Source organism: Myxine glutinosa, chromosome 6, assembly GCF_964187855.1.
Source record: "Myxine glutinosa chromosome 6, kmMyxGlut1.1, whole genome shotgun sequence".
Taxonomy (NCBI): domain Eukaryota; kingdom Metazoa; phylum Chordata; class Myxini; order Myxiniformes; family Myxinidae; genus Myxine; species Myxine glutinosa.
Window position 1 is genome coordinate 96,296,997 of NC_136266.1, and position 12,542 is coordinate 96,309,538.

At 43.9% G+C, this 12,542-nt stretch overlaps 2 protein-coding genes across 4 annotated transcripts in view; one reads left to right on the forward strand and one right to left on the reverse strand.

The window, feature by feature from the left end:
• Window positions 1–10,644, reverse strand: part of LOC137430057 (tectonic-3) — a 62,017-nt gene extending 51,373 nt beyond the window's left edge. Inside the window, exons 1-2 of one of the 3 annotated variants that reach the window (XM_078780170.1) lie at window positions 10,438–10,622; window positions 5,769–5,889 (exon numbers count right to left, since the gene is read on the reverse strand). In XM_078780170.1, coding sequence (XP_078636296.1) covers window positions 5,769–5,889; window positions 10,438–10,576 — 260 coding nt within the window. In that variant the 5' untranslated portion in view covers window positions 10,577–10,622. Of the gene's footprint in view, window positions 1–5,768; window positions 5,890–10,437 lie in introns of all 3 variants that reach the window. The other 2 variants (XM_078780168.1, XM_078780171.1) reach the window with 2 other exon arrangements.
• A 1,210-nt stretch (window positions 10,645–11,854) lies between these two features.
• Window positions 11,855–12,542, forward strand: part of VPS29 (VPS29 retromer complex component) — a 22,875-nt gene continuing 22,187 nt past the window's right edge. Inside the window, exons 1-2 of the mRNA XM_068120562.2 lie at window positions 11,855–11,949; window positions 12,346–12,537. Coding sequence (XP_067976663.1) covers window positions 11,947–11,949; window positions 12,346–12,537 — 195 coding nt within the window. The 5' untranslated portion in view covers window positions 11,855–11,946. The remainder of the gene's footprint in view (window positions 11,950–12,345; window positions 12,538–12,542) is intronic.

The following is a 12,542-nucleotide window of genomic DNA, read 5'->3' on the forward strand; positions in this document are numbered from 1 at the left end:
GTGGGCTGGGTGAGAAACCTTTAAATAAGCAAGTGAAAATCTCTCGCAATACAAAGTCAATGGTGGGAAGAAAAGTTGAGTGGTACCAATGTTACTGCCAATGTCCCGCCCCTATGCAAGACTCAGGAGCATCTTGTTGACATTTAACCTTGAAAATACCTGGGTTTAGACCCCTTATGTACCATGTTAAGTTATCTGCAGTATTAACGTATCCTTATCATTTGTAAAACTGATTATTTTGTAATTACAGCATTAATATGCATACTAGTATACCATAGACACATGTAATCATGTTATGAATAGTTCTATCATGATCTATGCCCTTCAAAACATGGGTCTAGACACCTTCATTTTTCAATTATCTGCAATATTGGCTGAGATATGTCAAAAATCGTTTTTTTGATAATGGCAGCAGTAATTTGCATAAAAATGGTATGTGGGACATTTTTTCAGCTTGGGGCCATAGCTAGTCATTTTCTACACATTTTTTCCAATCTAGAAACACTGATTAGAAGTATATCTCCGGGGGGTGCAGGGGGACCTAGTCTTCCTACTAGACTAGAGCTATGGCGATTTCTTTACCAAACACTGCAAGCCGTTCGCTTTGGACCAAACCATTGCATGTAAATAGAGGGGGGGGGTTCTGTGGTCGTTGCGAATGGACCAAACCATTCATGTAAATAGAGGGGGGGGGGGGTTCTGTGGTCGTTACTGCCACGTGGTTTCAAAGTTTTTTTTTGTTGTTGTTGTTTGCACGCATGTTTTTTTGCACCCACGTACGGGCACGCCCTAGGATGTTTACACACACACACCCCTACACAAATTTTTTTTTTTTTTTTTTTTTGGCAAGGAACGGGCGGGCACCCACGTACGGGCACGTCCTAGCTTATATATAGTACGGGCATGCCCTAGTAAGCACAATACTAGTACCCGACTGCAAAGTCGCAATGAGCCGGCGAAGCCAAAGCCTCTTGCCACTATTTTACCCATCACTCTGGCATCAGTAGGTTAGGTAGTTTTTTTTTTTTTTTTTTTTTTTTTTTTTTTTTTTTTTTTTTTTTTTTTTTTTTTTTTGTTTTGTTTTGTTTTGTTTTGTATACAATATCGAGGCTCGTGAAAGAGCGAACATTAATCACACAGAAAGACAAACCGACACATAAAACATATAACATAGGGAGCGGTAGACAAGATGGGGAGAGAGGGGGAAGGACACAAACACAACATTTGAGAGCAGGGACCGAGAGACATGGAGACATCGAGAGATCTGAGAGAGGGCGAGGGCTTTGGGGGGGGGGGGGGCGTGGGAAGGGGGCAGTGGGAGAGGTATAAAACATATGGACACTGCCAGGACTTCCAGGAAAGAAGTTGGAATTTCAAACAAGGTGGATCTGGGGTGAATTAGCGGGGGTAGAAAAGATCAAGGTTTTGGATGGGGGAAGATAAGAGATGGTGGTGAACAGCTGTTTTAAAGACCTGGAGGGAGGAGTGGGATTGAAGGGAGTGAGGGAGTTTGTTCCAGAGGCGGGAGAAAAGAGGAATGAAAGAGTGAAGGTGAGCGGAGAGCCGAGATTTCGGCAGTTTAACCATCAGAGGGTTGCTGGCAGATCTTGTGCGACCTGTAGGAATATTTGGGGGACAGAGCACAGAGAGAGCTGGGGGTGCAAGGCCGGAGAGGAGTCGGTAGAAGACAGAAAGACCACCTACCTGCCTGCGGTGAGTGAGTGAAAGGCCCTCAGAGATAGCTTCATCGCGGGAGATTCCAATAATTCTGAAAGCTTTGGTTTCAACAGCGTGAAGCTGAGCTAGGTGTGAGGCAGGAGCACCAGCCCATAGGGGAGAACAGTATTCCATTGAGCTGCGGATGAAAGCCTTGTATGTGGTGAGGAGCTCAGGTGTGCCGAGGAAGGACTTCGCACGACGGAGGATGCCCAGTCGGCGACTGGCTTTGGAGGCCAGCTTGGAAATGTGGTTTTCCCAAGAAAGATCATGGCAGATAGTGAGACCCAAAATCTTGAGCGACAGAACTTCTTGGAGAGGATTGTTGAGAAAGTAGATGGGAGGGTTGTCCAGTCGATCTTTTCGGAGAGACATAGTAAGAGTGTGAGATTTGTCAGGATTGAAAGACATGTTCCACTTGTTTGACCAGTCTGTGATTTTGTCCAGGTCTTCAGAGAGTGAGGAGGCAGCAGACTGCCGATCTGAGGGAAGAGCAATGGAGCGGCAGAGAGTGGAGTCATCAGCAAAGAGATAGAGAGGATTTTCGAGAGAGTCAGAGAGATCATTGATGAAGACCAGAAAAAGCACGGGGCCCAGAACACTGCCTTGGGGAACTCCAGCCTGAACAGGAAGAGGAGATGAGAGAAACCCATTCAGGGCCACACGTTGACGACGACTAGAGAGGAAGTCCGCCAGCCATGCGTGGAGATTTCCATGGATACCAAAGGAGGAGAGTTTGGTGAGCAGAGCGGGGTGCCAGACCGTGTCGAAGGCACGTGATATGTCGAGGGAGACAGCTCTAATTTCCTGTTTGGCATTGAGGACCTCCATCCATTGTTGAGACAGCAGAAGCAGCATGTCCAGAGTAGAGTGACCTGGTCTGAAACCAAATTGATGATCAGAGATCAAGCCATTGGAGAAGAGGAAAGATTTCATATCAGAAGCAATGATGGATTCCATGACTTTGCTGATAATTGGGAGAAGGCTGATTGGTCTGTAGTTGCTAGGATCTGTTTTTGCACCTTTTTTGTGCAAAGCGGTGATGTTGGCTGATTTCCAAGCAGATGGCAGTTGACCTTGAGCAAAAGAGAGGGTGAAGAGAACAGAGAGAGGGTGAGATAGAGCAGCAGAGCAGGATTTTAGGACCCGTGGGCTGATGCCGTCGGGTCCAGTTGCAGAATCAGAGTCGAGGGTTGACAGAAACTTTTCCACCTTGTCAGGAGGAAAGGACACGGAGTCCAGGAGCAGCAGGGTACGACTGGGTATGGTGGGTACAGAGAGGGATGGGTTTGGGACACAAGATTTAGAGGCAAACACAGAGTTGAGGCATTCAGCAAGTTGGTAGTAGGTAGGTGTAGTAGGTGCCGTACCGAGTTCAAAATGACACCATTTGCATTCTGGATGAGATTTAAATTTATAAAATTTTCTTCTTGATTAATTTGGTGAATTTCGTCTCAACTTCGGATATTTCGAGCCGTGAAAAACTATCCCCTACGGCCGCGAGATTTCTAAAAAATAATTCTTCGTCAATTTTAGAATATTTGACGCCGTTTTCAGCCTCTGAAATGCGGAAATAAGCTTTTTTGAAATATCTTTTCAGATGCTCGAATCTCATTGGTTCTGGTGTTTGGTGACGATTTTCGTTGAAGATAACCAGGGCCCGGGGAACGAGGTTGGTCTTAAAGTATTTTAATTACAAATTAGAGGTGCATAAGATTGTGAATCAAACAAAGACGGGCGAAACAAACTCCTATTGAACTTTTTCTCAATTTTTTTAATGCATACTTCTGCATCCGCAAGATGGCGGCCTCCATTGAGTGATTTGGTTTTTGGAATATTTTTTCAAATGCTCGAATCTCATTGGTTCCGGTGTTTGGTGACGATTTTCATTGACGATAACCAGGGCCAATGCGGGCCCGGGAAACGAGGTTGGTCTTGAAGTATTTTAATTACAAATTAGAGGTGCATAAGATTTTGAATCAAACAAAGACGGGTGAAACAAACTCTTATTGAACTTTTTCGCAATTTTTTATGCATACTTCCGCATCCGCAAAATGTCGGCCTCCATTGAGTGATTTGGTGCATCCATGCTTGGAATTTTCATCGGATCCAGCAAAATCTGGTTTTTCAACATAATACGTACGCGTTCATTCACAACACTGGCTTCGCCGGCTACTAGTACCCGACTGCAAAGCCGCAATGAGCCGGCGAAGCCAAAGCCTCTTGCCACTATTTTACCCATCACTATGGCATCAGTAGGTTAGGTAGTTGGTAGTAGGTAGGTGTAGTAGGTACCGTACCTAGTTCAAAATGACACCATTTGCATTCTGGATGAGATTAAAATTTCTAAAATTTCCTTCTTGATTAATTCGGTGAATTCCGTCTCAACTTCGGATATTTCCGGCCGTGAAAAACTTTCCCCTATGGCCGCGAGATTTCTAAAAAAGAATTCTTCGTCAATTTTAGAGTATTTGACGCCGTTTTCAGCATCCGAAATGTGGTAAAAAGCTTTTTTGAAATACTTTTTCAAATGCTCGAATCTCATTGGTTCCGGTAATTGGTGACGATTTTCGTTGAAGATAACCAGGGCCCGTGTGGGCCCGGGGAACGAGGTTGGTCTTAAAGTATTTTAATTACAAATTAGAGGGGCATAAGATTGTGAATCAAAAAAAGACGGGTGAAACAAACTCCTATTGAACTTTTTTCAATTTGTTATGCATACTTCCGCATCCGCAAGATGGCGGCCTCCATTGAGCGATTTGGTGCGTCAAAGCTTCGAAATTCTCAATGGATCCAGCAAAATCTGGCTTTTCAACATAATACGTATGCGTTCATTCACAACACCGGCTTCACCGGCTACTAGTACCCTACTGCAAAGCCGCAATGAGCCGGCGAAGCCAAAACCCCTTGCCACTATTTTACCCATCACTATGGCATCAGTAGGTTAGGTAGTTGGTAGTAGGTAGGTGTAGTAGGTGCCGTACCGAGTTCAAAATGACACCATTTGCATTCTGGATGAGATTAAAATTTCTAAAATTTCCTTCTTGATTAATTCGGTGAATTCCGTCTCAACTTCGGATATTTCCGGCCACGAGATTTCTAAAAAATAATTCTTCATCAATTTTAGAATATTTGACGCCGTTTTCAGCCTCCGAAACGCGGTAATCAGCTTTTTTGAAATATTTTTCAAATGCTCGAATCTCATTGGTTCCGGTGTTTGGTGACGATTTTCGTTGAAGATAACCAGGGCCCGGGGAACGAGGTTGGTCTTAAAGTATTTTAATTACAAATTAGATGTGCATAAGATTGTGAATCAAACAAAGACGGGTGAAACAAACTCCTATTGAACTTTTTCTCAAGTTTTTATGCATACTTCCGCATCCGCAAGATGGCGGCCTCCATAGAGCGATTTGGTGCGTCAAAGCTTGGAATTCTCAAAGGATCCAGCAAAATCTGGATTTTCAACATAATACGTACGCGTTCATTCACAACACCGGCTTCGCCGGCTACTATATTCCTCGGTGGCGTGCAAGAATCATTTTCCAATAGTTTATTAATGAGAGAAACAGTGAATGTGATAAAAGTAGCAGCATTACTTTTGTTCTTTCAAGAAGTGCAGTCCATGATGTAAAGCAATTGTCTGCAAAACTAAGGCTGGATATAAACTCATTTACCCATAGAATCTGAATTCAGCTGCCCTGCTTGAACCTTTGGCTTCCTTGTTCTGCCATGTTCCTCACAATAAGTTAAGCCCGGGGGTGTCGATGGCTGGCATGGTGGACATGGAACTTTTACAATGGCATGTCAGGGGATGTAAGCCTAGTTTGTAAGGGTGTGGGGGGATGTGATATCATTAAAGATGAAAACAGAGGTACTTGAGGTTCTAAGGTTTTAAAGTTTTTTTCTAGTTATCAGAATAGGAAAAATCGATTAAGGAGGCCAATGAGAAGGCAGTCAGTGTAAGGAACAGGATGTGCATGGGGAGGGGTTGAAGTATCATTGAAATGGAGGAGTGAATAACAACGGTACGAGAAGGAAAAACGTGGTCTCACTGCGTGTTATTTGTAGAGCAGCTGGAAAACACCAAAATATCCCGACTGGAGCAGTCTGGGTCACAGCAACAATGGATGTCACACAAGTTTGTGTGGAGATCACAGGTGCAAGGGCCACTGCCTGCAATGGGTGTGGACACTCAAAATTAGTCCACTTTTCATCACCATCATCATCACCATCACCATCACCATCATCATCATCATCATCATTAACGGACCATACTCCATACAGAGCATCTCAACAATACAGAGTGGTTTGGTCATGATGGGTGGTTTGGTTATGCTGGGTGGTTTGGTTATGATGGGTGGTTTGGTTATGCTGGGTGGTTTGGTTATGATGGGTGGTTTGGTTATGATGGGTGGTTTGGTTATGCTGCGTGGTTTGGTTATGATGGGTGGTTTGGTTATGCTGGGTGGTTTGGTTATGCTGGGTGGTTTGGTTATGATGGGTGGTTTGGTTATGCTGGGTGGTTTGGTTATGATGGGTGGTTTGGTTATGCTGGGTGGTTTGGTCATGATGGGTGGTTTGGTCATGATGGGTGGTTTGGCTGTGATGGCTTGTTTGGTTATGATGGGTGATTTGGTTATGCCGGCTGGTTTGGTTATGCTGGGTGGTTTGGTTATGATGGGTGGTTTGGTTATGCTGGGTGGTTTGGTTATGATGGGTGGTTTGGTTATGCTGGGTGGTTTGGTTATGATGGGTGGTTTGGTTATGATGGGTGGTTTGGTTATGCTGGGTGGTTTGGTTATGATGGGTGGTTTGGTTATGCTGGGTGGTTTGGTTATGATGGGTGGTTTGGTTATGCTGGGTGGTTTGGTTATGATGGGTGGTTTGGTCATGATGGGTGGTTTGGCTGTGATGGCTTGTTTGGTTATGATGGGTGATTTGGTTATGCCGGCTGGTTTGGTTATGATGGGTGGTTTGGTTATGATGGGTGGTTTGGTTATGCCGGCTGGTTTGGTTATGATGGGTGATTTGGTTATGATGGGTGGTTTGGTTATGCCGGCTGGTTTGGTTATGATGGGTGATTTGGTTATGATGGGTGGTTTGGTTATGATGGGTGGTTTGGTTATGATGGGTGGTTTGGCTGTGATGGCTTGTTTGGTTATGATGGGTGGTTTGGTTATGATGGGTGGTTTGGTTATGATGGGTGGTTTGGTTATGATGGGTGGTTTGGCTGTGATGGCTTGTTTGGTTATGATGGGTGATTTGGTTATGCCGGCTGGTTTGGTTATGATGGGTGATTTGGTTATGATGGGTGATTTGGTTATGCCGGCTGGTTTGGTTATGATGGGTGATTTGGTTATGCCGGCTGGTTTGGTTATGATGGGTGATTTGGTTATGCCGGCTGGTTTGGTTATGATGGTTTGTTTGGTTATGATGGGTGATTTGGTTATGCCGGCTGGTTTGGTTATGATGGGTGATTTGGTTATGATGGGTGGTTTGGTTATGCCGGCTGGTTTGGTTATGATGGGTGATTTGGTTATGCCGGCTGGTTTGGTTATGATGGGTGATTTGGTTATGCCGGCTGGTTTGGTTATGATGGCTTGTTTGGTTATGATGGGTGGTTTGGTTATGCCGGCTGGTTTGGTTATGATGGGTGATTTGGTTATGATGGGTGGTTTGGTTATGCCGGCTGGTTTGGTTATGATGGGTGGTTTGGTTATGCCGGCTGGTTTGGTTATGATGGGTGATTTGGTTATGATGGGTGGTTTGGTTATGCCGGCTGGTTTGGTTATGATGGGTGATTTGGTTATGATGGGTGGTTTGGTTATGATGGGTGGTTTGGTTATGATGGGTGGTTTGGTTATGATGGGTGGTTTGGCTGTGATGGCTTGTTTGGTTATGATGGGTGGTTTGGTTATGATGGGTGGTTTGGTTATGATGGGTGGTTTGGTTATGATGGGTGGTTTGGTTATGATGGGTGGTTTGGTTATGATGGGTGGTTTGGTTATGATGGGTGGTTTGGTTATGATGGGTGGTTTGGTTATGATGGGTGGTTTGGTTATGATGGGTGGTTTGGTTATGATGGGTGGTTTGGTTATGATGGGTGGTTTGGTTATGCCGGCTGGTTTGGTTATGCCGGCTGGTTTGGTTATGATGGGTGATTTGGTTATGATGGGTGGTTTGGTTATGATGGGTGGTTTGGCTGTGATGGCTTGTTTGGTTATGATGGGTGGTTTGGTTATGATGGGTGGTTTGGTTGTGATGGGTGGTTTGGTTATGATGGGTGGTTTGGTTATGATGGGTGGTTTGGTTATGATGGGTGGTTTGGTTATGATGGGTGGTTTGGTTATGATGGGTGGTTTGGTTATGATGGGTGGTTTGGTTATGATGGGTGGTTTGGTTATGATGGGTGGTTTGGTTATGATGGGTGGTTTGGCTGTGATGGCTTGTTTGGTTATGATGGGTGATTTGGTTATGCCGGGTGGTTTGACACTGCCTTACTAGCAATCAGTCAGAGAAGGAATTTGTGCTTTGTTAAGGTCAAGTATGGGAGTATGCACTGGGGCAGCACGTCACCACGTCCAGTTACCGCCAGTACTCCAGGGGCATCCGTCTGGCCACCCCCCAGGCAAATGTCTGGCCTATCCGGCTATCCCCCTATCCTTGAGATGCTGATCAACCTGCTGCAACCACGAAGCATGTGGTCATCCCGTTGGCCTTGTCCACTCATGAGGCACCCTCGCTGAGATAATCTGGTGAGCAGGATAAGCGTAAGGAAAACCAGCCATATGTCCATACAGCCGCAGCTGACAATCACGGACTTTACAGGTAACAAATCTCATCTGAGTCTCGCTCAGCAAACGCTTGTTGGACACAAAGTCTGACAGGCAATAGCCAAGGATTATCCGAAGAGACCTGATACTGAAGGAGTTAAGTCTTTGTCTCGGATCCTTCGTGAGAGTCCAAGTCTCACATCTGCAGAACAAGACTGGAAGCTTGCTTAAAGGACTTAAAAACTCGGACATTCGTCCTGCATAAGTTGCCAACAACGCCACACCCCATGATCCAATTAATCCACGACTCCCCAGGCCCGTCTATCGACCGCTGGCTCACAACATGCGGAGAATTGAATATCACTGCCAAGGTACATGAATCTCACTGTGACCTCAACATCCTCACCACAGACAGGAACAGCCAAGATGGCAGCATCCAAGATGTCATTAAAAGCCTGGATATTAGTTTTGTCCCAGGAGACCATTAATCCCAGTGGCTCCAACTCCTGATCCACCACCCTTGAGAGCCCCCATAAGGATATCCAGAGGCTCTGCAAAGATGACTATCATCTGCGAAATCAGGGTCAGAGATCTTGACATTCCCAAATGATGCACTGCAGCTAGATCTCTCCGACATCTTCCCAGAATCCATTCCATGCAAGCGCTGAAAAGTGTGGGAGCCGGTACACACCCCTGATAAACTCCAGTAACAACTTGAAATAAGTCAGAGATTGAGCCAATACACCTCACAACACTCTCCAATACCACAGTAGAGTTCAGAAATCAGATTGATCAGTTTTTGGTGGCACCCCAAGAAGACCGAGAATCCTCCAGAGGGCATCCCAATTCACATTCATTCCCAAAAATTTATTAAGGCCACCATTTTGACACACGTTTGGTCATGTGATCGGCATGGTCTCCACAATTTAACATCAGTACCCTGTCCTAATGTTGTCACCCAAATTTGGTAGCATTCTAACTGATGGGTCTGGAAAATAACATTTGGAAGGAATTTACAGAATTCCAATTCCAGATAAGCTAAAAATGGCACGTGCTGCCTCCTTGCTTGATGCTCAGCACTTAACAAGAATGACTACACTGTGGTCACAACCTGAAACAAAATCCGGTAATGGGCCGAAGGTGAACCATGCATTTAAAGCACTCCTAAAAGATGAACAGCGAGATTGGGGAAAACACATTTAATGCGCGATTAAAAGTTGAACTTGACACCTCTTATCCATGTTACCCTTCGCCACAGTTACATCAGAAAAAGCTGATTTATCACACCGTCACGGATTGTTTTACCCCAATATGGGGCCGTTCAAAAATAATGTAACGCTATTTTTTTAGAGGCGCGTACCGTATTTGCTTATGGGATCGATTAAACCTTCATAATTTTTATTTGACATATGATTTCGGGGTCCCTCATCGTGAGTAACACTCGACCCAAACAAAGACGATGGAAATCTGATGGAACAAAGCTGGGCAGTGTATAATCAGCAAAGGAGTACAGGCCTGATGCCTTAGGCCCACCAGAAAAACAAGATGGCGCCCATATTATTTTGTCTGGATGACATGATGGGTGGAGTCAAGCGGGCTCGGCAGCAATCCGACCAATGGGTGCACATTTCAAAAATCAACAACAAACAACCATCACCACCACCCCCACCATCGTGATGTCCCACTTCAAAATGACGTTCGTTGATCTCAATATAAACCCGTAATTGAGCTTCTTGTTTAATCGGTGAATATATAGTCCTCCGCATTAATTTCATGACGCGTGAGCTTGTTAAAATCAATTCAATTATCTATCTGATATCCCATGAACCCCCGGAATACACAACAACATGATACTACACGAGTGAGTACAGTGAGTGATGGAGTAAAAGTCACAAATGCAACACAAGTAACAAAAGGAAGCGGTAACCATAGCAACCGAACAACTTACCGGCCTTTATCGAGCTCATCAGGTTAGTCACATTCCCATGCTCCGAAACGTTTGCTGAAGTGGAATTGGAGGACACAAATATGTCTTCAATTACAAGGATAAGAAATATTACCTCAGTACGAACTCGGGATGTACACATGACTTTGTCGAGAGCCTAGGACCTATATATTTTTGCCTTCTTTTTCTTTTTTGCATACCACAGGAAATGGATTCCTTGGGATATTTCAACAGAATAAAAAACTTTATCAGATATCTTTGACGCTTTCCATGTTTTTTCGGATTTCTTTCGCATGCATAAAGCGGAAAAATGTTTTTTTTGGTCATTCACGGGTTAATAGAGTAAACAGTGATTCCAAATATACACCGCTCATAAATAACTTATTTGCTTTCAAGAGATGTATTTCATAAGTGAAAAAAATTAAATCTACCAGAATGAAAAATCATCGAGTGCGTATAATTAAGGAAAGGGATTGAAAACATCCGACATTGTCCGAAAAGGACGGGATCGAACTGCGTGTAATTACCGAAAGGGTTGACGCAGCAGCGTCTATATGCAAAAAAGAATGATTTTTCAATTCAGAAACAAAGATGTCAAGGGAATAATAAAGAGATAAAGTCTATTTTAAAATTGTGTCAATATTTGAGATGTTTTGATTGTTGAGGAAAAAAGGCACGTGACGCGTCTCCGCATTCAAGATTCTGGTGACGCAATCGATAGAGGCGTCCGCCGTCCGCGTCACACACACGGCATGATATTGCAAAGGAATTGTACTACATTCAACGTGTGCTTTTGATTATTTTTGGTGATTAGTCGCACTGACAGAATCATCTTTATTATTAGTTTACACTCCTTTACATTTAATAATGCAAGGCGCAGCTACAGATCTAAATATACACCGCATTATACCGTTTACATTTAATAACTATTAATAGTATCTGTACTACAATAATAATTATTATATTACTAGTTTATAATTATTGCGTAATATCACATGTTTTCAATGACACCTTGTGTGGAAATTACTTTTTTGTAGGAAATAGAACAGCAGGAGTTAAATCGCGTAATATACACCGCACCAAAATAGTCTCGCAATTACACATTATGTAATAAATCAAGTTTTAAAACTAAAGAAGTAAATCGACGTAATTAGGTAAAAGTTGAACCTGAAAAAAGCCACTGCGGTACCATTTTGTCCTGTCAAACTCCCTTTAATACCAAAGTAGTAAGCGTTTATTTGAGTAATGTTCTTCGAAGCCATACAAAAATATATTTTGATAATTCATTTTTAAACATAACGATTACGAAAACTTGAGTAGTTTTTCAATAAGAGACGTTTAGGCGTTTATGTTTATATAAAAACACGAAGAGATAGAGGAAGAAGAAACACCATACTAATAAACCCGTCTACGATTGGTTAATCAATCGCAGCGGTTTAACCACTCAGCGAATGGGTTACTCTCTGGGTGTTGCTGCTTGTTAATCTTTCCTTCTGTCGGTTGAAGTAAAAGATGGTAACTGCAGTGAATCAGAATAAGTATTTCTTGTTTCCAATGTATATTCAAAACGTGTTGTTATTGCTGCTCTTAGTATTGGGATTCATAGCAGGAACGGTTAGAGCAATGTCATATGACGATGGGTGGGGTTTCGGGCGAATTTGTTCTGTTCTGAATCAGTGAATGCTCTTTAATTTCCTTTTTTGCCATTTGCTCCAACGAGCATTATTACCTGTCACTTTGCGTATGAGATGCTCTTTTAATTTCTCACAATCCCACACCACCCCTTGTCCCCCTCCGCTCCCACCTCTCTTACTACTCTGCTTACCTTGAACCTGAAACCCCCCTCCCCCCACCTCCCTCCACCTCCCTCCGGCCTCCACTCACCACCCTAACTTGTCTAAACATGTGCAGCTGGTGCTCGTGTTGGGGGACCTGCATATCCCGCATCGCAGCAACTCGCTGCCAGAAAAGTTCAAGAAGCTGCTCGTGCCGGGAAAGATCCAGCACATACTGTGCACGGGAAATCTTTGCACCAAGGAGAGCTTTGACTACCTCAAAGGCCTTGCCGGAGATGTGCATGTAGTGCGTGGGGACTTCGACGAGGTGTG